At 40.1% G+C, this 27,004-nt stretch overlaps 1 protein-coding gene across 1 annotated transcript in view; it reads right to left on the minus strand.

Moving 5' to 3' along the window:
* Positions 1-292: 292 nt before the first annotated feature.
* Positions 293-27,004, minus strand: part of LOC101698403 (solute carrier family 68 member 1) — a 30,442-nt gene continuing 3,730 nt past the window's right edge. The window contains 4 exon segments of the mRNA XM_013076277.3: positions 293-462; positions 15,676-15,798; positions 19,148-19,231; positions 24,378-24,532. Coding sequence (XP_012931731.3) covers positions 330-462; positions 15,676-15,798; positions 19,148-19,231; positions 24,378-24,532 — 495 coding nt within the window. The 3' untranslated portion in view covers positions 293-329.

Consider the following 27,004-nt stretch of genomic DNA (forward strand, 5'->3'; position numbering starts at 1 on the left):
AAGCAATATGAGGTCCTAAACAGTAACGGAGAGTGGCAGGCACAGCCAGGCGAGCTGCAGAAAATACAAAGCAACTGACAGAGCAGTTCCCTAGTGAAGAATTACTGGTGTGTCCAAGCTACACAACCTCTTGGAAACAGCCCATGGAGAGGCCTTCACTCACAGAGAATCAAAAAAGCCCTAAAATGTGTTGGACTTTGTATTTTATTTGCTGTGCTTTCTAAACAAATTAGAAGTCATAAAGTTACAAAGATGAGTTTTGCCTTTGGAGGTAAGAACTGACAAACACCTGCAGTGGAGTTTGAATCCCATAGCACCTGGTTCTGCTTTTAAAGCGTCTCCATCTGCTCTTTCTTGTTCCTCACTGAGAATGCGCTCCACACCAGAATCTGAATTACTGCAACACCCAGTGGGACCAGGCAAATCAAACGAAACATAAAATCTTCAAGCTCTAACAGTACACTGGGGAGAAAAAAGATATAAAACATGGTTAGTTTTTTCCCCCAGAGTGGCTTCTTATTAATTCAAAACTATTTAACAAATGGTTTCAGCAAAATTTTGTTATATATGAACCCACTTAAAAAGTAAAAGATATTTTATCAATTAATTTTGACTCCAAATAACTGAAGAAGTCCTTTCTTCCAGTTACTTATATAAAAGGAAGCTGACGTGTAAACCTGCAGTCACAACACCTGGACACAAGTGGCACAGCCACTGTCCTGGATGACACACAGGGCATCAGAGGACAGAGACAGAGCTGAGGGCACAGAGCATAGACCCCTACACACGCACCCTCCTGGGACTTCAGCCTTGAAATTACCTTCCAGCAGGTTCTTAATAAGATGGGAGGATTTCCATATTTATTTCTACCACTAAACTTACTTCCACTCAACACAGGTAGTGGAATCCAGGGTTAATAACAATACTCACAAGCAGCATGTCCTGGTTTCCTGCTAAGAACTTCCACAATTTCTAAAGTTCTTAATTATATTCCTGATAGAGCATATTTGTCATTTAAATTGTAAAAGGAGAGTCCTGCTTATTCAGTGGCTTGTTGTCAAGTCTGCAGCTTCTTTTCTCTAGCTGTACTATCTAAAATAGCCCTTCATTCATGCAGCCAATTGGAGAAAGAAATGAAAAAGTCAAGCTATATGATACAAGGAGAGGAGGCAGTTTCCCCTTCACACTAAAACCAGTTGCTATTACCAGAACCTATGCTGTGACCAGAACTTACATAGCATCCATTCATCTAAAAAAAATATAGGTACTGTGTGCTAAGTAGTAGGTATTCAATGGTATCAAAACTAATAGAGTCCCTACCATCGTAGGGCTTACCTTCATGCGGGCAATAGGACTTAACCCGGAAGAAGTAGATCTTAAATAATTATAAATACTTGATTTTCATGTGATTACATACGATGACTGTAAGAAAGTGCTATGATGGAAGAGCCCAAGGTATTAAATGAGAACTAACTGTCGGCGAGTCAGACCTACTCTTGGCAAGTAGAATCCACAAAAGGCTTCCCAGAGGAAATGGTATTTGAACCGAGTTCTAAAGGATAAGAGGTGTTGGCTAGAAGGCTTCTGCCTAGAATCATGAGCAAAAACTCCAACCATCACCTCCTCCTCTGAGAGCCATAGTTACAAATGTCCCTGGTACTCAGGACTGGACTGCACGTGTTAGGTATAACCAGCCCTCCCAACTGCCACTCACAAAGCCTGCCTTTCACCTGAGCCCTGCGTGGTCCGTGAACTGATTGCCCTCCCACTCTCTACTCTTCTGTTGCTACTACGTGGGCTCTGAAATAACACAGAGCCCAGGGTCACGGCGCAGACCAAGGAATATATAACTGACTGTAGCCACTGGAAGCAGCAGGGCACTGATGTGCTCTCAGAATAGTCACCTTTTAGAAGCTCTGCCCAAATTCTTCCTCTCTAGGAACATATAATGTTTTGTCTTCCTTTCATGCCTTCCTTTAAGAAAAATCCCCTCCCTTTTTCTATAGTAAGCCTCCCGTGGTCCGTCGGACTTAGCGGGGCCTTCCTGCCCCACCAACACTCCCAAGATTAGACATCTGCCCACTTCTGGTCAGAGAATTCCACACCTCAAGGTACAACTATTGCCTCAGTGATAGGCAACGCATGCTGTGCCTATCAATGTCCATCTGGCACTTTTGCTGCACTACAAGGGCAAAAGTGAATGTTTCCTCAAAGTCTGGGGTGGGCTGGCCCTTGTAAACCTGGGGCTGTGTTGCTGCCAGGTTGTAAAAGATTGAACTGAACACAGAGGGGAGGTCTGAGAAACAGATTCCTGACACCATCTGACATTCAGTTTGGACATTTTAGATACAGGAGTTAGTCAGCTGTTGTTGTTGTTGTTGTTGTTGTTGTTGTTCTTAGGCTAGCCTGCATTAGATTTCTGTCACTTGCAGTGAAAGTGACCTGAGCAACATACCTTTCCAGCTGGCACTTACACCCACATTATTGTAGATTGGCCACCTCTAACCACTCCAAGGGAAGGATTCAGTGATATCTCATCAGCCAAAAGCGGTAAGGACACAGGAGGTTTGAAACAGCTAAGCGGTTACTAGAACAAGAGGTCTAGGTCATGATTGTGCTTTTGAACTTGCTGTCATGGATGCTCACAATTCAAGAGCCAACTTTGACTATTCACTGTTTAGAACCACAAGACACACACTAGATGAGAGAACAGGCCTGACCATGGGTGAAAACTGCCAAAAAAGGTAATGGAAACCCAAGTTCTACCTTGAAGCAGCACGTCTCAAACACAGTAAAGAAAGGAAGTGGCCTAAGACCTTCGAGGAGGTGGCGGGGGGGGCACAGTGTCATGGCCATGGGCTGCAGGTCATGGAATTATTACAGTATGTGCTCTGAGACCCAGGGTTTTATGAAAAGGTAGGTTCTTCTGGCTGAGGCACCTCTGTGCTTTTGTCTGTGTTTGGTTACCAGCAGGAGCCCATTTTCCTTTAGCATCATCTGGTTGATTAGCAGATTTCAGTTTCAGAAACATCAAGAAATTGGATTCCAGCTGCCAGGGGTTCTCTCTGGGAGGTTTTCCATCTCTGGGGTGGAATTGTCTTTTTCTTCTCTTTCCGTGGGGAGAGGGGCCTAGGGAACACCTGTGATAATCTCCGGAGGGAAAATCCTTTTGAGCACACTGAAAAGACATTCACAGAAAGCCAGAGAATGACTACGTCCAGGAATATGGCGATTTCTGCCTAGAATCACGTTGTGTTGTGGTGTGAGACCCAACGCTTTCAGGCTGAGGTTGCTATTACTGATGTTGCAACTATTGTGATGGCTTCCTACTTTCCAAAGTACCTGTGATTTCCCCGCTGCTTCACTGAATAGTTTGATGCTCTTCAAAGAATTCCTTGGTTTTTCTGGTCCTTTCTTAAGATTTCTTCCTCTTGAAATGTGTTTGTTTGTTTGCTTGTTTGTTTTTGAGACATGGTCTTGCTATGTAGCCTAGGCTGACCTTGAACTCACTATGTACCCCCAGGCTGGCCTCAAACTCACAATGATGCTCCTGCCTCAGCCTCTGAAGTTCTGGGATTCCAGGTGTGCACCACCATGCCTGGCTTGAAATGTTCTTCTAAGCTGGAAACATACCCATGATTTTAGAGAATTTCTCTCATATTACATTCACATTCACTCTAGTGTGACGTGAATGAATGTATTAATTAGTTGGGCTATTTGGCTTTCACACTGTCTTCACCTCTCATTTCTAACATTAGCAACATTTCTGAATGAATCTCTAGTGTAAAAAAAAATAATTCTTAAGTCCTGCTTATGTTTTAATTCATTGACAAATATTTATTGCACATTTAACTGTACCTGGTGCTTGGGATATAGAGTAAATAAATCAACAATGATCCTTGCCCTCAACAAACCTTATATTCCAGTGGTAGCAAAACTGTCATAAACAAATATATTAATATCACCTTGTAATAGTAACAATTCACCTCTGCTTACAGAAATATTTTTGTACCGAATTTTCTCTCAATCTATTGTTAAAAGAAAAAATATCTACTTGCAGGTAATAATACCCTAGAATATTACTGTCTCATGCCCTTTACCTCATTTTCATAGCTCACGCCTGCTAAAGCATTTGTAAAAGCTCCATGAGGTAAAGGCCGCCATAACCTCAATTATCAAACTCTCCCCTCGAATCCTATCATATTTAGGGTCTCCCTCATCACAAAACTAAAATGAAGCCTGGCCCCTTTCCATTCTCTTTCTCCCTAGTAGTAGAATATCTGCTCAAAAACTATAAAGTAGGGCTGGGGATTTAGCTCAGTGGTTCCACTGTCTGCCTCGCAAGTGCCAGGTCCTGAGTTCGATCCCCGGTACCAAAAAAAACAAAACAAAACTATAAAGTAACGAGGTTGCTTTCTGAGAGCATCAGTGAAACAGCTTTATCCTAGTATTCTTACAGACAACCCTACCAATGGGGCTGCAACCAAAGTCAGTATCAATGGGCGGCCCTGGGGAGGGAAGGCTTAAATGGTAGCTTCTTTTGTGTGAGGGTCAGTAAAACTTATAAACAGTTGCTACCTCAAGAACAGAGAGGAAATTTCTCCTTTCTAAAGTCAGCCTGATGAGTCTCCTCCCCCCACCCGGGTACCAGGGATCAAACTCAGGACCTTTCACTTTCGAGGCAGGCACAGTGCCACTGAGCTAAATCCCCAGCTCTCTGATGAGCCCTTTTTAAGAACCACGGTGTAATAAGTATTGCACAGTTACTATCCCCCTGGCCTGTGTCTTAGTTGGCTTGGACTGCCATAAGTAAATACAAGAGACCAGCTGGTTGAATAGGAAGGAAGGAAGGAAGGAGAGAGAGAGAGAGAGCGAGAGAGAGAGAAAGATCCTCTCCAGTGTCTCTGCTTTCTGAGGGACCTGTTTGTTTGGTGCTGGGGATCAAACACAGGACCTCACGCTTGCTAATCATGCGCCTTACCAAGTGAGCGCTGGTGTCCCTGTGGATAAGCGTATTTGTCCTAGTATGCAGGCCCACCCTCCTGACCTGCTTAAACCTAATTACCTCTCTAAGGCCCCATCTCCAAGTGCCATCACATTGTGAGTTAGGGCTTTCATAGATAAGCCTTGAGGAGATACAACTCAGGGCATAACACCCTGTTTGTCATTTTTCTGTCATGGTTACTAATTTTCACAACAACCCTGAAGGAGACACCAAAGCTTGGTTTAATTAAATTGTCCAAAATTACACAGCTAGTGAATTTGGAGCTGGAGCTGAGATTTTAATCTAAAAAATTTAATCAGAACTGAAACTCCAATTTAAAAACAGGCAACTGTAATCTAAATGTATCAGAAGAAAACTCAGTTTCTAAGAAGGGGGCCAGGTGTGGTGGCACACGCCTGTAATCCCAGCACTCAGGAGGCTGGGGCAGGAGGATCGCTCAGAGTTTGAGGCCAGCCTGGGCTACATAGTGAGTTCAAGGCCAGCCTGAACTACATAGAGAAACCCTGTCTCAAAACAGAAAAAAAACGGGATCATATACCTTCCATGGAAATAAGTTAAGATATTCTCAAATGTGAATGTATATGAGTACACTCTTTGCTTAATATGATTAACTGTGGTCTGAAGATGTAAGAATTTTTTTTACTCATTTGATATTCACTCAAGCAGCACCAACAAATGTATATGCTTCTATGTGCGCAGTTCTTTGAGGCTGTGATATTTTACATACATTTTAAATCCTATCTTTTGAAGTACTCCATGCTGAGGTAAGGGGAGGCTGTGTCTCACCAAAATACATTATTTGGAGATAGAATACATGGAATGTTCTAACTGCTGGCTATTTCTAGCTCTTCTAATGTTCTAGAGAAGCCTTCATGCTCTTTAGAGGAGGGCATTTTTTTTTCCTTTGCAAGACTATATTCTTCAGTGGACTCAGGGGTCAAGAATATATAAAAACATTAATAAAGAAATTTATAATAAGCATTTCAGAATTACGCAAAATCAACAACATGAGGGCTGGGGATTTAGCTCAGTGGTTTCGCCATCTGCTGCACAAGCACAAGGACCGGAGTTCGATCCCCAGTACCCAAAAAAAAAAAAAAAATCAACAACATGATACAGAACTGCTACTGTGAACGATCAAAGTCTGTCAGCACCAAGTATAATACACAAGGCTAACTCATTTCTTCCCAGGTAGCCTGATCTTTCACACCGCACAAAACCAATTTAGTCCTGGTGCTATGGTGATAGCAAATCTCCATGAAAAGCACCTGTTTCCAATGGGGAAAAAAAGCTTTAGAATTTATTATTTATTTTAGTGATTAGCCACATAGAACTAAACACCAAGAATATCCTTTTGTTGTTGTTGTTTTGTTTTTGTTTCTTGGGGACAGACAGGTTCTTGCTATGTAGTTCAGGCCAGCTTTGAACTTTCTGTGTAGCCCAGGCTGGCCTCAAACTTGGGATCCTTCTGCCTCAGCCTCACCAGTGCCAGAAGTACAAGTGTGCGCTATCACACCCAGAGTGGTGGCACACACCTGTAGTCCCAGCACTTGGAAGGTTGAGGCAGGAGAATCACTGTGAGTTTGAGGCCAGCTTGCAATACAAAGCAAGACCCTGTCTCAAAAAATAATAATAATAATAATAGCATATTGTTTACTATGTCACTGAGAAAAATCACTTTCTAAACTTCATTCATGAATATAATTTTGGAAGTATTTATTGTGAGTCTTTCCGATGAAAGACAAGCAAAAGAAAAGCCTGGGGGTGTATCTCAGTGGTAAGTTTGTCTAGCATGTGTAAGGCCCTAGGTTTCACCCTCAGCTATAAGAAAAAAGGGGAAAAAATACTTGCTTATATACATGGAAGACAACATAAAAGCTGTTTCTTCCTTCCTTCCTTTCTTTTTTTTTTTTTTTGGTCCAATACTAGGGACTAAACCAAAGGCCTTCACTTTGAACTCCATCCTCAGCCCTTAAATTTTTGCTTTGAGACAGAGCCTCACTAATTTGCTGAACTTGTGATCCTCCTGCCTTGGCCTCCCAATGTTAGGATTGCATAGGCATGTACAAGCTATTTCTTAAGTAATGCATTTTATTTAAGTTACCTGCATCTTATGGATAGATGAATGACACTGTAACTCAACAAATACATTGGCAGACTATGACCACTAGTGAAAATGTGTCTTCTTATCCTAGAATCTCCTATCAAGCAGCAGGAACTCAGCCAGGACTATAGGATGCTGCTAGTAAATGGGATGAATGTGTGTGCTGAGTTTGGTAACACACATGTAGCTGAGCACTAAACTTGTGTTCCTTTTGCGTTTGCTGCTATCTCAGCCCTGCACTGAGGTTATTGTACTAGACTTGCCTTCTCTGCCCCTCTCACTAACGTCACATAAGCTCCTAAGGGCAGAGAGGGATCAAGTCTCACAGCTGTTTGTATTCTAGCTCCCAGCTCAGTATTAACACCTAATAGATATTCCATAAAAGGTCACTGAAGAAAGACATGAACATGCTTAGTTGGCCAAAAAGAAGAAGCCATTTTTCCATAATATACTAAATCTCATTTGTCAATTTTTTGTACAAAATGTGGCTTTGTGTTATAATTTTTAGTAGGAATTACATGTATAACTGATGATCCAAACCTAACATTACTACATGAAGTGCTTTATACCAAATAATTAAAACAAATCACATTGGTTTTCTTGCCCAAGTACCCCAGTTATAGATTTCCATTAATAAGAGACAACTATTAGATTTACGGGCTGCTGGATAGTGTATCCTTGGATCATTAAGAAGTAAATCGATGTATTAAACATAGTAAAATAATCTGCCCTACAGAATCAACATTTCTTTAACTATATTAAGGAATCACAGAACAGGTTTTGAAAATGGCAAGGGAAAGAATAGTATCCCTTGGCTATGCAGTTCTGTGTATTATAATAGCAAAATAATGACCAGATATTAAAAAGCATATCTTCAAGCATGAAATTTATTTCAAACAGACATTTTTGCTGTTTTTTCTTTTTAATGGCAGAACTGGGGATTGAACTCAGAGCCTTTGGACTGCGCTGCATCTCCAGCCCATTTTCTTTTTTCTGCTTGAGACAAGGTCTCACCAAGTTGCTGTGCTCCAATTTGAGACCCTCCTGCCTCAGTCTCCCAGAGTGCTGGGATTGCAGGCACATACCACCATGCCTGGCTTTGCTAATTTCTTTATACTGGTGAATCTCACATCAAATCATATGCTGCCAGGTGTACAGTCAGCCTCTGGACTTCAGTCAGACACTTTCAGATTAGCTGTGTGAGGCCACCAGATATCAAGGGGTTTACTTATCATTCAAAGATAAATGATAGTTGAATCACCTGTTTAAATAAACACCTCTAAAAATGCTCACAGTGTCATGAAACTAGTCTGCCAACGTGTCACATTGCCACGCCAACATGAATTAGTCCCTCAAGCCTCTGTTTACAAGGCAGCAAATCTCTAGGCTTCCCACATTTGCTGCACAGTGGGAAAAAGCAAGACATTTGAAAAAGATATTGAGAGCTCCAGAGATTATGATTTGATCGGTCTGGGGTGTGCCCTGGACACCAGGGCTTTTCAAGCTGTGAGTGACTCTAATGTGCAACAACACTGAACCGTTACTTAGGGCCTTTGTATTCCTAGAAATACAGACAATTCCAAGGGGCAAGTAAAACACACCTGCTCTTCCTCCACTTCTGCCACATGGGGCAGTGAATAAGCTATAACAGGTGAGAAAAGGCCTGAGTCTTTTCTGCCTCAGGGCCTGTTCCTGTCCCCTTTTGCCACCATGGTTTTCTGCTACCACACTGCATGGAGCGTTTGCTGTTTCCCGGACTCTGAACAACTTCCCTAGTGCAGGTGGGGAAACAGTCACCTAGCAGATGGAGAAGCCGAGACTGAGAAAGCATTCCTTCAAATTCTCCAGAAGAAATGTGGTTCAGAGCATCCCAGACGCACTTCTCACAGACACTCATTGCTTAACTTTAACACACTGCCCACTGCAGCTCCTTAGCCAGGTGTCACTGAGCTCCATTCACTGTAGCTCCTTGTTCACTTTCATGCCAGCCTCCTTCTTGCCTCCCGTTATACTGCATTGACTCACGCCCGCACCAGCATGTCTTATATAAAATCACTTTATTAGCCTTCGAACTGTTTTTTTCCTTGCTATTTACATAGCTAAACTCTCTTCAAACAATTCTTCACACTGCAGAGTGATCTTCTAAAAGGCAAATCTGAGTCAGGCAAGATGGTGCACACCTGTAATCCCAGCATGCAGAAGGCTGAAGCAGGAGGATTGCTACAAGTTCAAGGCCAGGCTGGACTATACAGTGAGTTCAAGATCAGCCTGGCCTGGGGCCGGGGATTTAGCTCACTGGTACTGCCACCTGTGTCACAAGCAGAAGGTCTCGAGTTCGATCCCCAGTACCAAAAAATCAGCCTGGCCTGATCAGCGAGACCTTGTTTCAAAAAACTAAAACAACAGCCGGGGATTTAGCTCAGTAGTCCTGCCACCTGCTTTGCAAGCACAGGGTCCCGAGTTTGATCCCTGGTACCAAAAAAACTAAAACAACAAAAAAAGGCAATATTATTATTTATTATTCTTTAGTTTAATATTAATAATACTCCCTCCCTTTTAGGATCAAGTCTACTTCTCAAGCTCTACTACTAAACCATTTGCTTTCATTCAGGTTTGTCATATGACCTGTGTCTCTCTGTAGTGGCATAGACTCCTAGAATATTTTCAGAATTTGTCTTTGCTACCTAGTCTGAATTATAAGCTCAAACGGTATATAAATAATGCCTCAGGAGCTCACAGTTTCTATAATCAAGAGCACCCATATCCTGCATTATGATTTGCTCCACGAGAGACTATGAGCTCATTCGGAGTAGGGACTGCATCTTTTGTGTCTTTGTCTTTAGGTTTAGCACAGTAAGTGCTATAGTAAGTGCTCAGTCAGTAGCTGTTGAATGAATGCCTTATCATTTCACAAGTCTGTGGCTTGCACATCCATGTTTATCATCTGTGGGTCCCTCCGGTCTCCATACATAGGATTCATGCTTCTGCTGAAATCTGGCTGGCACATCTCTTCCTCTGGAAGGCTTCCTAGGCTTGCTTCCTGAGGTAGCGATGATCATACCACATTTTGGCCACCATTTTATTTCATACAGCCTTCTAATCATAGTACACGCCAGTCTGTGCTACAATTCCCTCATGAGTGTTTCCTTTGCTAGCTTGACAGCTCATAATGACAGCAAACTATTTTATCTAATGTTATGGTTTATGTCTCGATGTCCCCCCCAAAGCCTCCTATGGTCATAGGTGGAGCTTTTCAGAGGTGGCTGGATCTGGTATGTGTGATCCTGGGATCAAGGGTGTGTGATTACTAAATTAGTCCACAGATTGGTTTGACATAGTTCTGGGTAGGATTAAGGGTGCCCCAGCCTGAGTGTGAGTGATACCTACCCTAAGGGTGGGTAGCTTGGATGGAATATAAGGGACAGAAAGGGGGTCATCATTTGTTGCTTGCTGCTTGCTTCCTCACTTGCTTGCTGCCTGCTGTCTTCTGCCTGCCTTGCTTGGCCATGGACTGTTTAATCCTCTGTGATGTCCCTTTGCCATGCCACCCTGCCTTGGAGCCAGCCGACTATGAACTGAAACTACAAACTGTGAGCCAAATAAACCTTTCCTCCTTTAACTTTGGGTATCAGATATTTTGTCTCAGCAGTGAGAGAAAAGAAACTAAGACATCTATCTTCATATCTTCACTGTTTATTCTATAGTCAGCAACTAGTAACTAAACTTTTATTTTTTCCCCCCTCCAATCCTTCTTTTACTCCATGGCGAGAATGTTCTAAGACAAACTTAGCTCCTGTCTTTCTCCTGGTTAAAAATCTTCAGTGACTTTTCTTTACCTTGAATGGTCTTTCCCAAAATACAGCACTCAGCAGTAGTACACACAATGATTTTCATCTGCATACACAATAGTTTTACTTTAATGATTGAATATTTTAATTGTGTTAGGAAAAGTGAAGTTTGCCAAGTGAATGATTTCATGGATACTTTTTCTTATGGCAGTTAAGACTTTTTAAAGTTAGTAACTTAAAATAAATTTAAAGAAAAATACTAAGTGAATAACAGTGCTTAGCATACTCAACAAAAGTCAAAAGTCATCATATTTGGGAAACTATGATGTACAGGTTTGATAAGCCCTTCTAAATAAAACCTTCTAACCCTAACATGCAGCTCTTGTACATCAGCCCAATTGCCCTTCCAACCGTGCCTTCTTCTAGCTGCCATCAAACCTGATAAATCACAGGCCACTAAACTACAGGTTCCCAGGCACCCCCTTCTCCTCTCAGTCTATAGTGAACATATCAGCAAGAGGGACGCTGTTAAAAAGGCAGGTCAAGCCGGGGATGTAGCTCAGTGGTTCCAGCGCCTGCCTCACAAGCACAAGGTCCCGAGTTTGATCCCCAATACCAAAAAAAAAAAAAAAGGCAGGTCAAGTCAGGTCATTACTCTGCTCAAAACTCTCCCATCAGGATGCTTTCACTTCCAGGAGATGCATGCTAAACTATCAAGGGTAGAGTGCCATTATATCTGCAATTTACCTTAAAATTATTCAGAGAAATATATATATCAGCTGTGTACAATGTTAACAACTGTTGAATCTAAGGAGTGAAGGAGTGACCATAGAGATTTTCTTTGTATTTTTCTTTAAACTTTTTTTATTTAAATTTTTTCATAATACCAAGTTATGAGAAAAACAAGATGGTAAATATTGATAAATAGATGGATATGTTGATCAATATGTGATAAAGCCAATGTAAGAGGTAACCAGTTGAATCTAAGTGTGCAAAATACAAGAGCCAATCTTGGGCTGGGGATTTAGCTCAGCGGTGCTGCTGCTTGCCTTGCAAGTGCAAGGTCCTGAGTTTAATCCCTGGTCCAAAAAGAAAACAAGAGCAAATCTTTCACCTATCTACTACCAATGAACAACTGGACGTTTACATTAAAAATACAGTATCATTTACATTAGTGCTCCAAAATATGAACTATTTAGGTACAAGGCCAACAAAACATGTACAAGATCTATATGAGGAAAACTGCAAAACTCTGGTGAAAGGAATCAAAGAAAGACTAACAAAAACGGAAAGCCAATTCATATTCATGAATAGGGAGACTAGATACTCTAAGACGTCAATTCTCATCGCTTCTCAGCCTTTTAGCTAAGATCAAGTGTAGATGGCAGTTCTTCCCAATTTGACCTACAGATTCAATGGAATCTCAGTTAAAATCCTGGCAAGTTATTATGTAGATATTGGCCAAGTAACTCTAATGTTTAAGCAGAGAGGAGAAGAGCCAGAATAGCCAAGACAATAGCTACAGTAATCAAGAAGTGTGGTACTGGTGAATCAAGAGACAAATAGATCAATGAAATGGAACAGATAGCCCAGAATAGACCACATAAATGTAATCAACTGAACTTCAACAAAAGAGCAAAGGCAATACAATGGAGAAAATGTAAGTCTTCAATAAATGGTGCTGGAACAACGAATATCCACTTCCACTGCAAAAAAAAAAGAAAAAAGAAATCTAGATATGAACCTTATAACCTTCATGAAAAAAATTACTCAAAAGAGATTATAGCCCTTAATGTAAAATGAAAATCTATAAAACCAGAATAGAATATTTGAGAAAATCTAGGTGACCTTGGATGTGGCAGTGACTTTGTAGATACAATACTAAAGGTATGGTCCATGAAAGAAAGAATTTATGAGAGGGACTTCAGACTGAAAACTTTTGCTGTGTGAAAGGCACTATCATGAGAATGGTAAAACAAGCCACAGACCAGGAGCAAATAATTACACAGGAAATATCTGTTAAAGGACTGTTTCTCAAAATATACAAAAGCTCTTAAAACTCAACAGTAAGAGTGAGTGGGAAAGAGGGAAGAGAATGTGAACTCAACAATCCAAGCAGGTCTAGTGCTAAACCCGAGAGGGACCTCTCTTTCTGAGCAGAGCAGAGAAGGTGTCTCTTACAGGCTAAGAAGCTTTTTTAACAGCATTTTGGTGGGCTTTTGAGGGGGTGGGTCACAGAAACAGTGGGCTTGTGGCTGGCTGATGAGTCCTTTGTTTGCTCTGTGACCTGCTGACATGCCCTCTCTGACCTGAGTAAAAGGAAGACTACGCTTCTCTAAGGTGGAAAGTGGGCTCGTTCAAACTGGCAGTGTCCCTGTGTAGTCTCTGCTAAAGAGAATGAACAACCTGCTTAAAAAGTGGGTAAAATGCTTTCATAGACACCTTTCCTAAGGACATGTACAAATAAGGCCATTTAAGAAAATGAGCATATAAAAAGATGCTTCAGGTCTTGTATCATTAGGAGATTTCAAATTAAAACAATGAGATGCTACTATGTATCTACTAGAAGGGCCAGAACTAGGACACTGACAACACTAAATTCTGGCATAGATGAGCAGCAGCAAGGACTTTCATTCATTGCTGGTGGGAATGCAAAATGGAACGGCCACTGTGGAAGACGGTTTGGCATTTTCTTACAAAACTGAACATACTTTTACTATGTGATTCAGCTATCATGCCCCTTGACACTAAGCTAAATAAAATGAAAATTTATGTTCACATAAAAACCTGCACATGGATGCTTATAGTAGCTTTACTCACAGTTTCCAAAAGTTGGAAGCAACCAATATGCCCTCCAGTAGGTGAATGGATAAATAAATCATGTTAGATCTAGTTATTAAAATATTACTCAGTGCTTAAAAAGCAACAAGCCATCAAGTCATGAAAAGATGTGTAAGAAACGTAAGTGCATATTATTGAGTAAAAGAAGACAATCTGAAAATGTTATACACTGTATGAGTCCAACCAAATGACATTCTGGAAAAGGCAAAACTAGGGAGACAATAAAAAGATCAGTCTTTGCCAGGCGTTGGTGGGGAATGAAGGATAAAAGATAGAGTCCAGAAGATTGGTAGAGCAGTGAAAATGCTCTGTGGGACACTGTAATGGCGGATACACATCATTATACATCTCTCCAGACCCACAGAATGCATGGCTTCAAAACGAGCCCTGATGTCTAGCATGGACTCTGGGTCCTAATGACAGGTCGACATGAGCTTGCCACCTGTAATAAAACACCACTGTGGTGCAGGACAGCGAAAACGGGAGAGGCTGTGGCCCTGGGGAAGGGTGGGAGTATATGGGAACTCTGCGCGTTCTGCTTGATTTTCTTATGAACCTAAAACTGCTCTAAAAACCACCTACTCAGTCAGTCGATCAACCTTTCACTATTTCACCCCCTCCACCCATCTGACAGTGAGCCAGGGTAACATGCAGGACTGCAAGGCCCCTGTGATGCGGCCTCCTCTGAATCCTGACCTCACTCCCTCCTGCTTAGTCTGCTCTGACCACCCAGCTTTCGTGTCAGACCCAAAATGTCCGGTGTGCTGCACCTTGATGCCTCTGCACAGGCCCTGCCTTCTGCCAGGAGCACTCTTCCCCCAGAGAGCCTACCTGGCTCCCTCCCACCCCTATCCACCCCCGTGGTACTGGGGATTGAAGCCAGGACCTTGGCATTTAGCTACATCCTTGCCCTTTTTTTTGAGACAGGATCTCACTAAGTTGTTAAATTGCTCATGCTGGGCTCAAACTTACAATCCTCCTGTCTCAGCCTCCCAGAATGCTGGGATTACAGGTGTACATAACCACACCCAGCTACTTCCCATATATTTTTAGGTCTTTATTCAAATGTCACCTTCTCAGTGAAGCATTCTCTATTGCTCCATTTTAAAATGCAGCTTTCCCCATCCCTTCCTAGTCTCCTTGCTTTATTTTTCACCAGAGAACTTAAACATAGGGTTACTGTATTTTGTTTAATGCCTTGTCTGCCTCCCTCCCACTAGAATGTAAGTTCGGTGACAGCAGAGATGGCTGTTGTTTTGTTCACTGTGGTACCTGCCTCAATGCCATATCATAGGCTAATCTTGGCAGCCCTCAGTGGTATTTGTGGGATGAATAAATGAAAAGCTTCTTGAGAATTCATTCACACTTTCTGATATTTGCCATGCTGTTTCCTTTGCCTAGAATGACACAGCTCCATGCTCAGGGGGAGAAATCCTACTCAGCCACCAAAACTCAGCTCCAGAACCCCGTCTTCTGTAAAGCCAGACTGAGGTAAGGATCTCTTCTCTGCATTACCAGAATGCCCCATTAGACTTCGGGTGGGGCCCTTAACACAGTTCTTTTGTAATATCCAGAGCCCCTCAAAGCCTTCTTATATTCCCAGTATCTTTGCACCTCACATATAACACCAGGTCCTCAAAACCATTTGTGAAATGAAATAATAATGAAGGAAAGAGTGACCTAGATAAAGCAATATGTAGCTTAGTGTTAATTAGATAGCCACATGTAGTGTATGTAATTTAAATAATCTACAGTACTAGAGACACTCGTGGTACAGCCCCTTTAACATTAATGCTTTGTATTATAGCTTACTCGAGGTCTATGAGTTAATGACTAACAATACCCAAAGTCCAAGAAAATGGTTTAGTAATTAATATGAAAGGCTGAGTTTGTTTTCACATTTCTTTTACATGACTTCAAAGGTTTTGTTACTTGACTTGCTGTTTGGGTTTCCACAGTCATACTGGTCCAGCCTTGACAGTATCATGATTGGAGCTAAAGACTGAGCAGGTTTGGTAAGCAAAACATTGAAGCCAAAAATTACTGAAGAAAGGGGTGACCCGGAACAGACGAAAACAGTGTGGGTCTTCATCACACACAAGTGACATGTGTATGCATTTATATGTGTAAGTATATGCATGTATATCTATGTATCAAGGGCCTCTTCATCTGTGAAGTCCTCCTAGACACTAAGGAAATACCCCAGAAATAACATTGTAATTATAAAATATTAACCCCTTAGTTTTAAAGGATTATTGCACTAGAAAATTTCTATCTTAAGTGAAGAAATTAAACCCCAAAGAGAAGACATCGCTGCCCTCTCAAATTCTCAGCAAGTGAGAACTATATATGCCCTATACAATATTAAGCATGCTACATGTATATTTTATTTAAGCCCCACAGCAATGCCATGAGGAAAATATTATCACCCCTATTTTAGAGATAGGAGAACAAATGAACTCATCCACGGTTACATGACTAGTAAATGGTAAAACTGGGATTCATACCTAAGTCTTTCTGCCCAAAGCTCCTTAAGGATTACTTTCATGTATTCCTGGTAGGAATCCTGCCACATAATTTTTAAATGATCATGCCATATAAGATATGTGCATTGGCTGAATAAAATAAAATCTTGTCATATTTCAATGAGTGATATAATCTTTGCACATAAGAGAAAGAGAAAAGAAACAAAGGAGAGGAAGAGAAAGAAGAAGAAAGGATGAGAAGGAAAGAAAGACAATACCAGAGAACTGAAGAAAGTTTGACTTGATAAGAGCTTGGATTCAATTCCCAGCTCTTCAATCTGCTAGTTATTTCACTTTAGGAAAATTAGTCACAGAAAGGTCTTAGTTTCCTGAAAATGGGGATAATCATGACTGTATGGTAATACAATTGCTGTCTGTCTTTCCCACAAGACTACAGATGCCATAAGGATAGGACCTACATCAACTGAAAATTTTCCTCTCTGACATGATCAGTACATTTGGCTAAAAAACAAAAGAAGTCTTTTTAAAAGAAGACACACACACAAAGACACATTAGCCATTCTACATTAACTGAACTCATTTGTCACCCTTTGTTGGTTTTTTCCTTTGAGTAGGGTGTGCTGATGAAAGTGCTGTGTCATCTTTCTTGCATAAACAGCATCTGCATTACCTGATATACAATTCCTACCCCTGTTATAGAGAGGACCAGGCAATGAGCACAAAATACCTTTAGATTTTAATGACTTTTTACTAAAACATTTATGGCTCTCATTCAAATTTCATAATTTGAGGTACAACTTATCTTTATCGAATCTTTTTTTTTTTTGGTACCGGGGCTCAAACTCGGTACCTTGCACTTGGGAGGCAGGTGGCGGAACCACTGAGCTAAATCCCCGGCCCTTTACTGATTCTTTTTTAAAGCATTCATCTTAGTTTTCATATAACTTTCATTTCCTAAATTTATACAGTCTAACTGTAATTAAAATTTTTAATTATAAACTACCTGTGGTGGCACAACCCTGTAATCCCAGCTACTTGGGAGGCTAAGGCAGAAAGATTGCAAGTTTGAGGCCAGCCTAGGCCGGCACTTTATGAGACCCTGTCTCAAAATAAATAAAGGGCTCATGATGTGGCTCAGTGGTAGAGTACTTGCCTGCATGCATGAGACCCTGGGTTCAATCCTCAGTACCAAATACATATTTGTAATTATGATAATGAGTACATCTGACATTAATAGTCATGGAATGAAAAGCAGTGACCCTTGTTAAGGACACAGCTTCACTGTGGGAGCAGAAAGCAGAGGTGTCCTCCAGTAGCCATTTAGTTCCCAATATACCACATGCCATGCACATAAGTAGCATGATTTAGAAGGAACAAAGACTATGCAGCCTGGAGAGTTCATCACAAGACCTGCTGTATTGTATCCTTGGCATTTCCCTCACTGCCTCACACATAGGAGGCAATCAATAAATATTTGTTGAGCCAGTAATTATTATTTACTGCTCAAGGCTGCTGTGAGACATGAATGATCAAACAGGCATACAGTGCTTATGTGCATTGGCATTTGGTAAATGTGGGTATTCTTCCCTTTCCAACTGTTTGAGACATTTTATTTATTTGTAATCTATTTCATTCAAAAAGAATTTGAAGGCTTGGGGTTCAGTTGTAGAGTGCATGCTTACCATGCACAAGGTCCTAGGTTTGATCCCCAGCACAGAGAGAGGGAGAGGAAGAGAAGGAAGGAGGGAGGGAGGGAGGGAGAGAGAGAGAAAGGGAGGGAGGAAAGAGTGGTTTATTGGAGTTACTGCTTCTTTATTTATTTATTTATAAAACAAAAGCATTTTGGGCTGGGGATTTAGCTCAGTGGTTCTGCTGCCTGCCTCGCAAGCACAAGGTCCAGAGTTCGATCCCTGGTACCAAAAAAAAAAAAACCAAGAACAAAAGCATTTTGAACCAATCCCTCTTCTGGGCACACACACAAAAGTGAAGATAGGGTCTGAATTATAAGGGAGCTCCTCTGTGAAGGATTGCTCATTGCTGTAAATATGTAGGACCCAGACTCTGGAACAGGAATGGAATTACCAAAAGACGAAATCAACCAGCAGGCAAAGCTTTCCTCCATTTAAGTTGCATTTAAAAATAAAAGAGGCTAGGGCTGGGCATTTAGCTCAGTGGTTCTGCCGCCTGCCTCGCAAGCAGGAGGATCTGAGTTCAATCCCTGGTACCAAAAAATAAAAATAAAATAATAAAATAAAAGAGGCTATATGGATAGGAAAACATTTCCAGACATTTGTACAGGATACAATATTTTGGTTAGACATCAAAAACACAAATAAAAGAAAATAAAGAGCTAATAATGTTCATCTGTTTTAAAACAATACATTCTTCTCTAATCTATAAAATAGGACACATTAGAAAATATTTGTCATTCAAGAAAATTTTATAACTACTCTAAAACACTTATAGCCATACCAGAGTTCAAAACCTCTTATCAGCTTAGATTTTTGTAAGAAAGAATATGAATATGATGGACTTTCATTTTAATTCTTGCAATGTCATAAAGCAGAGTTCACTTTGCCTTACTGCCTGGTGCATCTTGGAATATGTAGAATATAATATAATATAATATAATGTTAACTGGGATTTCACTTTGGCTTCTGAGGTTTGCCCTTTTATAGCATTGGCTCTATGAACCTGAGGGACACAAATTACGATGTTCTTTCAAAAGTGCAGAAAAGTTGCCCTGGGGCAAACAAATATGAATATCCTATAATATTCTGCTCTCTAACTCCCAGTGAGGCCTCTTATGATCACCTCTTTCACATGTGATTTGTAGTGTTAATATACCTGGGATGTGGAGGCTCTGATAGGTCTGGCCTACGTGTGACAATTGTGTAGCTGACATCTGAATAAATATACTTACTGCCTATTAGACTTGAGTAAATCCGCATCAAGCATTTCAGCCAGTGGCAGATTAAATAGAGAACAAGAAGCCTGCACAATCACCCTAAAAAAAAGAGTTAAAATATTGTACAGAGATGAACAATCTCTGGTTACTTTAAAAAAACATCAAATTTCTGCTGCCTGCCTCACAAGTGCAAGGTCCTCAGTTCGATCCCCGATACAAAAAAAAAATCAAATGAAAGTTGACATTTGGTTTGCAAGAAGGAAAAATGAAACTGTATACTATAAAAGTAAAGATATCACAAAAAAAAACCCACAGAAAAGGAAAGATGTATTAGGTACATACTTCTACACCCCAAACATATATCCATAAATATATAATTCTCTTTTAAAAGCAAAGTGAGTGGGCTAGGGGTGTGGCTAGCATATGTAAGTACTTGCTTAGCATACATAAGACCCTGGGCTCAATCTCTGGCCACCAAAAAAGAAAAAAAAAAGTATAGTACTTACCTTGAGGTTTTTAAAATGGTTTTTATGCTTTTTAAAATTTCCAAATAACTACCTGCTCATTAAATTTGCGTGAATTATCACAGAACAGAACTTTCCAGGGAAGATCATCAGATATCTTTGTCTTAATAGCAACAATAGGGTAAGTTAAGAACTATAAATGGACATGTAACATTATAACATTTTAACTGTGATGTGAGAATAAAAATGGGGAAAAGACTATAAGTATAAAAGAAAAAGAAAACAGGAGCCAAGAACAGTGGCACACATGTCTATATTCCCATTACTCAGGGAAGCTGAGGCAGGAAGACTGCAAGTTTAAGTCCTGTCTGGGAAAATGAGCAAAACCTTGTCTCAAAAAATAAAAAGGACAGGGGATGCAGCTCAGTGGTAGAGTGCCCCTGGGTTTGATCCCCAGCACTGAAGAAAAAAGCAAACAGGAGTTGGCTCATATGCTTAAGACACATAATGTCCCTTTCCCTAAAAAATAACTCAAAATATAAACAGCAAACAAAAATTTTCATTCTAAAACTTATCATTTAAAGGTCAGTTTAAGTATGATATTGCCAGGCCCTCTCTTACAGATTTACAGAATAGTTATCTCTGTGGGGTCCTAATACCTTGAAGTGTCACAGAGATTGAATCCTTTTGGGTTAATTATTATACTCTTTGTTACCAAATTGCTAAAAATGCAAATAAACCTTCATGAGAATTTTCCTAGATTGTTCCAGCAGAGATGTGGAATAGGATTTATTCATTCATTCATTCCAAACACATTTTTTATGGACCAGTTCTTTGCAGGGACTGCAGTAGGTTCATGGGCCATGGTGATTAGATCCTAGACCCTATTCACAGTAGACGTGATCCAGCAGGGGTCACTTCAGTGTGAAGTGATAAACAGTGCAGCAGAGATAAGCACAGGGCACTGGAGTCATGATCCAGATGAGGCAGTCAAGGCAGGCTTCCCAGAGACGAGCACAGCAGAGCTGCAGCCAAAGGAGACACCAGGAGAGCTCCAGGCAAGACATACGGGAGAGCTTGACAGGAACTGCAGAGTATTTCTATAGGTATAGAATAGAGTACAAGCGGAGGAGGAGAAAGAAATAAGGATGAAGAGGCAAAGGGGACCCATATAACAAGGGACATCACATGTCATCAGTTGGACATATCTGGAATTCCACTTAGGTTGTGAAGCAAAGGAATGACATATTATTGTAGAAGCGATACAGGAGGAGCTAGGAAAGAGGCAAAGATGCCATACAAAGGCTGTACAGCATTCCTTTAAGCAACAACCAGAAGCTACACTGAAGGAACAGCAACAGAGCAGAGAAGGGTTGGACTCAGGACAGACTGGAGAGATGAAATTGCCAATAATGGGGAGCATGTCAGTTGTAGGTGTCAAAGAGAAAAAGCAAAGACAGCTTCTCAGTCCATTACTTGGGTAAGCAGAGAGATGGTGGAGCCACTTCCCATGACGGTGAACAAAGCAAAACAGCAGATAGGCAGGGAGCAAGATCCTTGATTGGAGACCCATTGAACTTGAGATGTCCATGGGCTTTTCGGAAGAGTAGAGATTTCAGAAATAAGATGAGACAACCAATTTTTCATAAAGGCACCAAAAACATACACTGGACAAGAACAGCCTCCAATAAGTGGTGCTGGGCAAACTGGGTAACAATCTGCAGAAGATTAAAATTTGACCCCGCTCTCTTACCCTGTACAAAAATCAACTTGAAATAGATCAAAGAGGCAGATGGCTCAAGGGAGAAGATATCTGCTGACTATTCACCTGACAAAGGATTAATATCCAGAATATGTAAGGAACTTTGGACTTTTATTGGTACATGTTGGCAGTACATGATGATTACATTCATTGCAGGGAATTGGTAAATGTACATAACACATTTCAATTCTTTTTTTCCCCTTTCTGCCACCTCCCTTTTATTTTTCTAGCATCAAATTCATTTATTTATAAGACCATATAAACTTAATTATATATACAGATTGAAAGCTAGATTAATAGGCCAAAAAACATAGAAAACATAAAGATAATTGTAACAAGTCAAGGTACACTTTTAGATACATTGTCCATAGTGGATTACAATATCTTTTTCTCTCTCTCTTTTTTCCTATTATGTTTTATTTTACATACACAGTCTTTCATTAAGAGAAACCATGCGATATTTAAGCTTATATGTCTGAGTTACTTCACTTAACATATAGTCTCAGTGCTGGGGATTTAGCTCAGTGGTTCCGCTGCCTGCCTTGTAAGCGCAAAGGCCCAAGTTCAATCCCTGGTACCAAAACAAACAAACAAACATATAGTCTCAAGGTGCATTTATTTTCCTACAAATGACTCAAGTTTATCCTTCCTTATGGCAGACTAGTACTCCACTGTGTGTAAATACCACATTTTCTTTATTTATTCACCTGTTGATGGACATATAGGTTGTTTCCAAGATCTCGCTATTATGAATTGCACAATTATAAACGTGAGTATGCATACACCACTGTAACATGATGTCTTCAACTCTTTGGGGGAAGATACCTAGAAGGGGAACAGCTGGGTCAAATGGAATTTCTTTTTTTTTTTTTTTGGTAGAAGGGATCAAACTCAGGACCTGGCACTTGTGAGGCAGGCATGGCACCTCTGAGCTAAATCCCTGGCCTCTCAAATGGAATTTCTAGTTTTAGTTTTTTGAAGAATCTCCATACCGATTTCCATAGTGGTTGGGTCAGTTTACAGTCCCACCAACAGTGGAGAAGGTTTTCTTTCTCCCCATAGCCCTGCTAGCATTTGTTACTGGTTGATTTCTTAATGATAGCCATTCTTTCTGAGGTGAAATGGAATCTCAGTGTAAAACATTTGTATATCTTGAATGGCCAGCAATGTTGAATATTTTTTCATGTATTTATTGGATGTTTGCATTTCTTCATCTGAGAAGTGCTTATGCATTTCAGATGCCTAATTTTTAGTTGGGTCTTTAAATTTGGGAAGCTTAATTTTTTGAGTTCTGTATATGTATATTCTAGATATTAATCCTTTGTCTTCAGATTAGCTGACAAATTTTTTTTCCATCCTGTAGGTTGTCTCTTCACTCTGTTGGTGGTTTCCTTTACTGTGCATGGGCAAGCGATCTTAATAAACACTTTTCAAAAGAAGAAATACAGATGATGTATGAAAAAATGCTCAATATCATTAGCCATCAGGGAAATGCAAATCAAAGCTATGACATATCTCACTCCAGTTAAAGTGATTATTAAAAATTTTTAAAGTAACAAATGCAGTAAAGATGTGGAGAAAAAAGAACTTTTATACACAGTTGGTAGGAATGAAAATTGGAACATCATAATGGAGGCTCCTCAAGAAAATAAAAATATTTCTGTCATATGCTCCAGCTAACCTGCTTCTGGGTATAAACCACCCTGCTGGAGCTAGAACTGCCCGGGCTTGCTGCAGCACTGCTCACAGTAGTTAGGACCCAGAACCATCCAGGTGCCCACTAATGGATAAATGGATAAAGAAAATATGACCTGGGCACAGTGGCTCAGGAGGCTGAGGCAGGAGATGAAAAGTTCACAAGCAGCCTGAGCAACTTTGCAAGATCCTGTCTCAAATTTTTAAAAAAGGAGGGGGCTGGGGATGTAACTTAGAACAGAACTCTGCATTCAGACCCCAGTCCCACAAAAAGAAATAAGGAGAAAGGGGGGGCTAGGTAACCATCTGCAGAAGATTAAAATTTGACCCCTCTCCTTTACCCTGTACAAAAATCAACTCAAAATGAATCAAAGAGGCAGATGGCTCAAGGGAGAAGATATCTGCTGACTATTCACCTGACAAAGGATTAATATCCAGAATATGTAAGGAACTTTGGACTTTTATTGGTACATGTTGGCAGTACATGATGATTACATTCATTGCAGGGAATTGGTAAATGTACATAACACAGGAAGGAAGGAAGGAAGGAAGGAAGGAAGGAAGGGGAGGGAAAGAGAAAGAAAGGAAAGAAGGAAGGAGTGTGGTATTTATACACAATGAAATATTGTTCAGCCATGAAGAAGAATGAAATCCCATTGTATGCAGCAAAATGGGTAAACTGAAGAACATTATGTTAAGTGAAATGAGTCACACACAGAAGAGCAGGTACTACATGTTCTCTCACATGTGGGAGTTAAAAAAAAAAAAGAGCCAGGCACAGAGGCACATTTCCATACTCTCAGCTATTCAGGAGGCTGAGGCAGGGGAGTTATATGAGTTTGAGGCCAGCCTGGGCTATGTAGTGAGTTCAAGGTCAATCTGAACTACACAGCAAGACCTTGTCTCAAATAAATAAATAAACAAACAAACAAACAAACAAATAAATAAATAAATGAGAAAAATGGGCTGTAGCTCAGTGCAAAGGCACTGGATTCAATTCCCAATACTAATATATATAGGAGGAGAAATAGGAGGAAGAGTTGGAGGAATAGAAGCCCACAGCTTTTTTTTCATACCTAGAACCATTTACTAAATGTTGTAGTTCAAAAGGTTAAAAAAAGAAGGAACTTGACTTTACTACAAAATGAGGTAGATGAAATTCCTTCAAAAAAGCTGCTGGCATTTAAACAATTTGGCAGAAAGGTACAATGCCCCTGCCTAGAAATGCATATTAAACCCAGTTCACATCAATAATGTTCCACTGCTTGAAAGGCGAATGGCAAGACCCAGCGTAATTCTGAAATTGGAACTATCATTTACTTACATGGTAATAGTGAGATAAAGGGCCAGACAATAATAGTATTCCTGTCCTAGAAGTAACATGACAATTGAAGCTGCTCCTTCTAGGGAGAAAGAAATTAAGATAATCTTATAGTAACCACATTTTTTCAGCCAGGACCAAATGATGAGTACAAGGCACTAAATGAAAACAGACTGACACTCTGTTAAGAAGGGACCCCACATATTATACTACTTTTTCCTGTGAATGACAAAATAAATACTCTCATTACAAAATAAAATTGTTTCTGAACTATAGTACCACCACTATCTTGATTAGAGATCCTATTATCCACATATATATCCAAAAATCAACTCTAGGTATTAATATTCTATAACAAAGAAACTGCTATTCTTCCCAATAAAACAAATAAACTAGGAAATGGTTTCCTTATGTTTTATTTCATGCTAATATAGAGATTTTACTAAAAGTGATCATAAGAAAAAATCAATCACTTAGAAACAAACAGCCATTGCTTTATGGTGAAGTGAAAGTTTCAACTGAAAAAAAATTCAAATTTTAAAGCTAAAGCCCAGAATTCACCTAGCAGTAGGTGAAACAAATATTTATTGAACGAATGAAAATCTCAATCTTCTTACTGCGATATAAATCTGAAATGTACTTTTTACCTAAAACCAAAGGTAAAGAGTTTACGATTCTAGGGCCAGGATAGCTAAGCAGTCCCATGCCTGTCTGTCAAGCACAAGGTCCTGAGTTCGATTCCCAGTACCAAAAAAATGTTTACAATTCTATCTATATTTCTTCTGGTCCTGCCTTACCTTACATATTTTCATAATTCTAATAGAGAATTCAGATTTAGGGTTTTTTCTGTATTTCTTGCTACCAATGAAAAAGTTACTTGTTCTAGACTGAAAAGCTTGTACTCAATACCCACTTAATGTACATTTAAAAAGATCAGAAAATACTCCTTGATTTCAATTTTTAAAAGTATATTGTCTAGCCTGAAAAGTCTTCAGTAACAAAATGTATGTATATTACAATTAGAAGAGAACTTTGAATAATAAAAGTCCAAAACAAATGTCCTTTACTAAACAAGGGTTTTTTTCCCCCCTGACATTTTTTGGCTTACTTTTCTACTTTCAAGGAAAGAAAGTTTTCAAGGAGTAGAAATTTTCTGGCTCTGTGATCGATGTAATTCAAGGCATTTCTTAAGAGTTTTGTAGTAGAAAGTATGCAAAACACCCCAACAAGTCTAATTATGTTCTTGCTATGATTATAACATTACAAAGTAGCACATTTCCACATGTTGAAATGAAACTGCTTCTTCTCAATATCTGATGTGTAAATACACAAAATCCAAGAAGCTAATACTGTAAGAAATGTGTGGCAGAAGAGAACGTACAAGATTTTAAAATCAGATGCCCTAGGTTTGAATTCCAGCCTTGCACTTTTAACCAGCTATGGGCACAGAAAGTGACTTCACCTAAGAGGCATTTCCTCCACCAGCACCCCCTCTTAAATTTTCTTTTTTTTTTTTTGTACCGGGGATCAAACTCAGGTCCTGCGCTTGCACAGCAGGTTAAATTTTCTTTCATTGCACTCTCTCACACTGAGCCCTGCTCCTTCATCTAGCTCCACATTCAACATATAAGGCACCCGGCCAGCCGGGGATTTAGCTCAGTGGTTCCTCCGCCTGCCTCGGCAAGTACAAGGTCCCGAGTTCGATCCCCAGTACCAAAAAACAAACAAACAACAGGTAAGGCACTCAATCCTTGTTATTATTCTTGTATCCAGTACACAAAAAGACACGAGCCAGTCATGAGTATCGTTACAAAAATCATGAAAGAAAATTAAAAGACTGCCTCTACTTTTATTAAAATAAAGTCCTCTACAAACTGAGGTTTTTGGCTCCCTGCGCGTATGTTACTGAAGAGGAATCTGTGAACAGCATGTCCCACCATAAGTGTTGGCAAACCCACACCAAAGAAGCCTAAATCAAAGGGAGAAAAGGCAGTACTCTGCTTGCAGCAAGTCTGATAAATATCTGCAGCCTTGAATCAGTTGTACATAATTAGAGCTAATGTTTCTAGAGTGTTCATTTTGTGCCATTTTAAGTACTTTGTGAGTTTAAACTCATTTAATCCTCATAGTAATTCCATTAGGTAGGCCATATTTTTATTCTCTTTTTATAGATGAGGAAACTGAGACACAGAGAGGTTGAACATCTTAACCACGGTAGGCAGCCCTTGGTCATTAGTAGTGGGACCCCAGTCCCTTCCTTGCTTTCTGGCCATGAAGTGAATAGTTTCCTTTACTGTATGTTCCCCACCATTGTTATTGGGTTCCCACAGCAGAGCCCAAAGCAATAGATCTGCCTGCTCTTGGACTGCAACTTCCAGAACTATAAGGTAAGTAACCTTTTTCTCTTATAAGTTAATCATCCCAGGTATTTTGTTACAGTAACATGAAACTGACTAACATAGAAGCAAAGAGCTTGCCAAATCTCCAGTTACTGTGAAGGGAGAACATCATTTTATCAGGGCCACACAACACTTGAGACTCTATGAATAAACCAAAACTTCCATTTGGTATACTCTGATAAATGATGTACACATAGCACATGTGAGATTTTGTTGTTGTTGTTGTTGAGA

The sequence above is a fragment of the Heterocephalus glaber genome, unplaced genomic scaffold (genome assembly GCF_053883595.1).
Source record: "Heterocephalus glaber isolate CG9 unplaced genomic scaffold, H.glaber_assembly_v1.0 deba00000943, whole genome shotgun sequence".
NCBI classification, from domain to species: Eukaryota; Metazoa; Chordata; class Mammalia; order Rodentia; family Bathyergidae; genus Heterocephalus; species Heterocephalus glaber.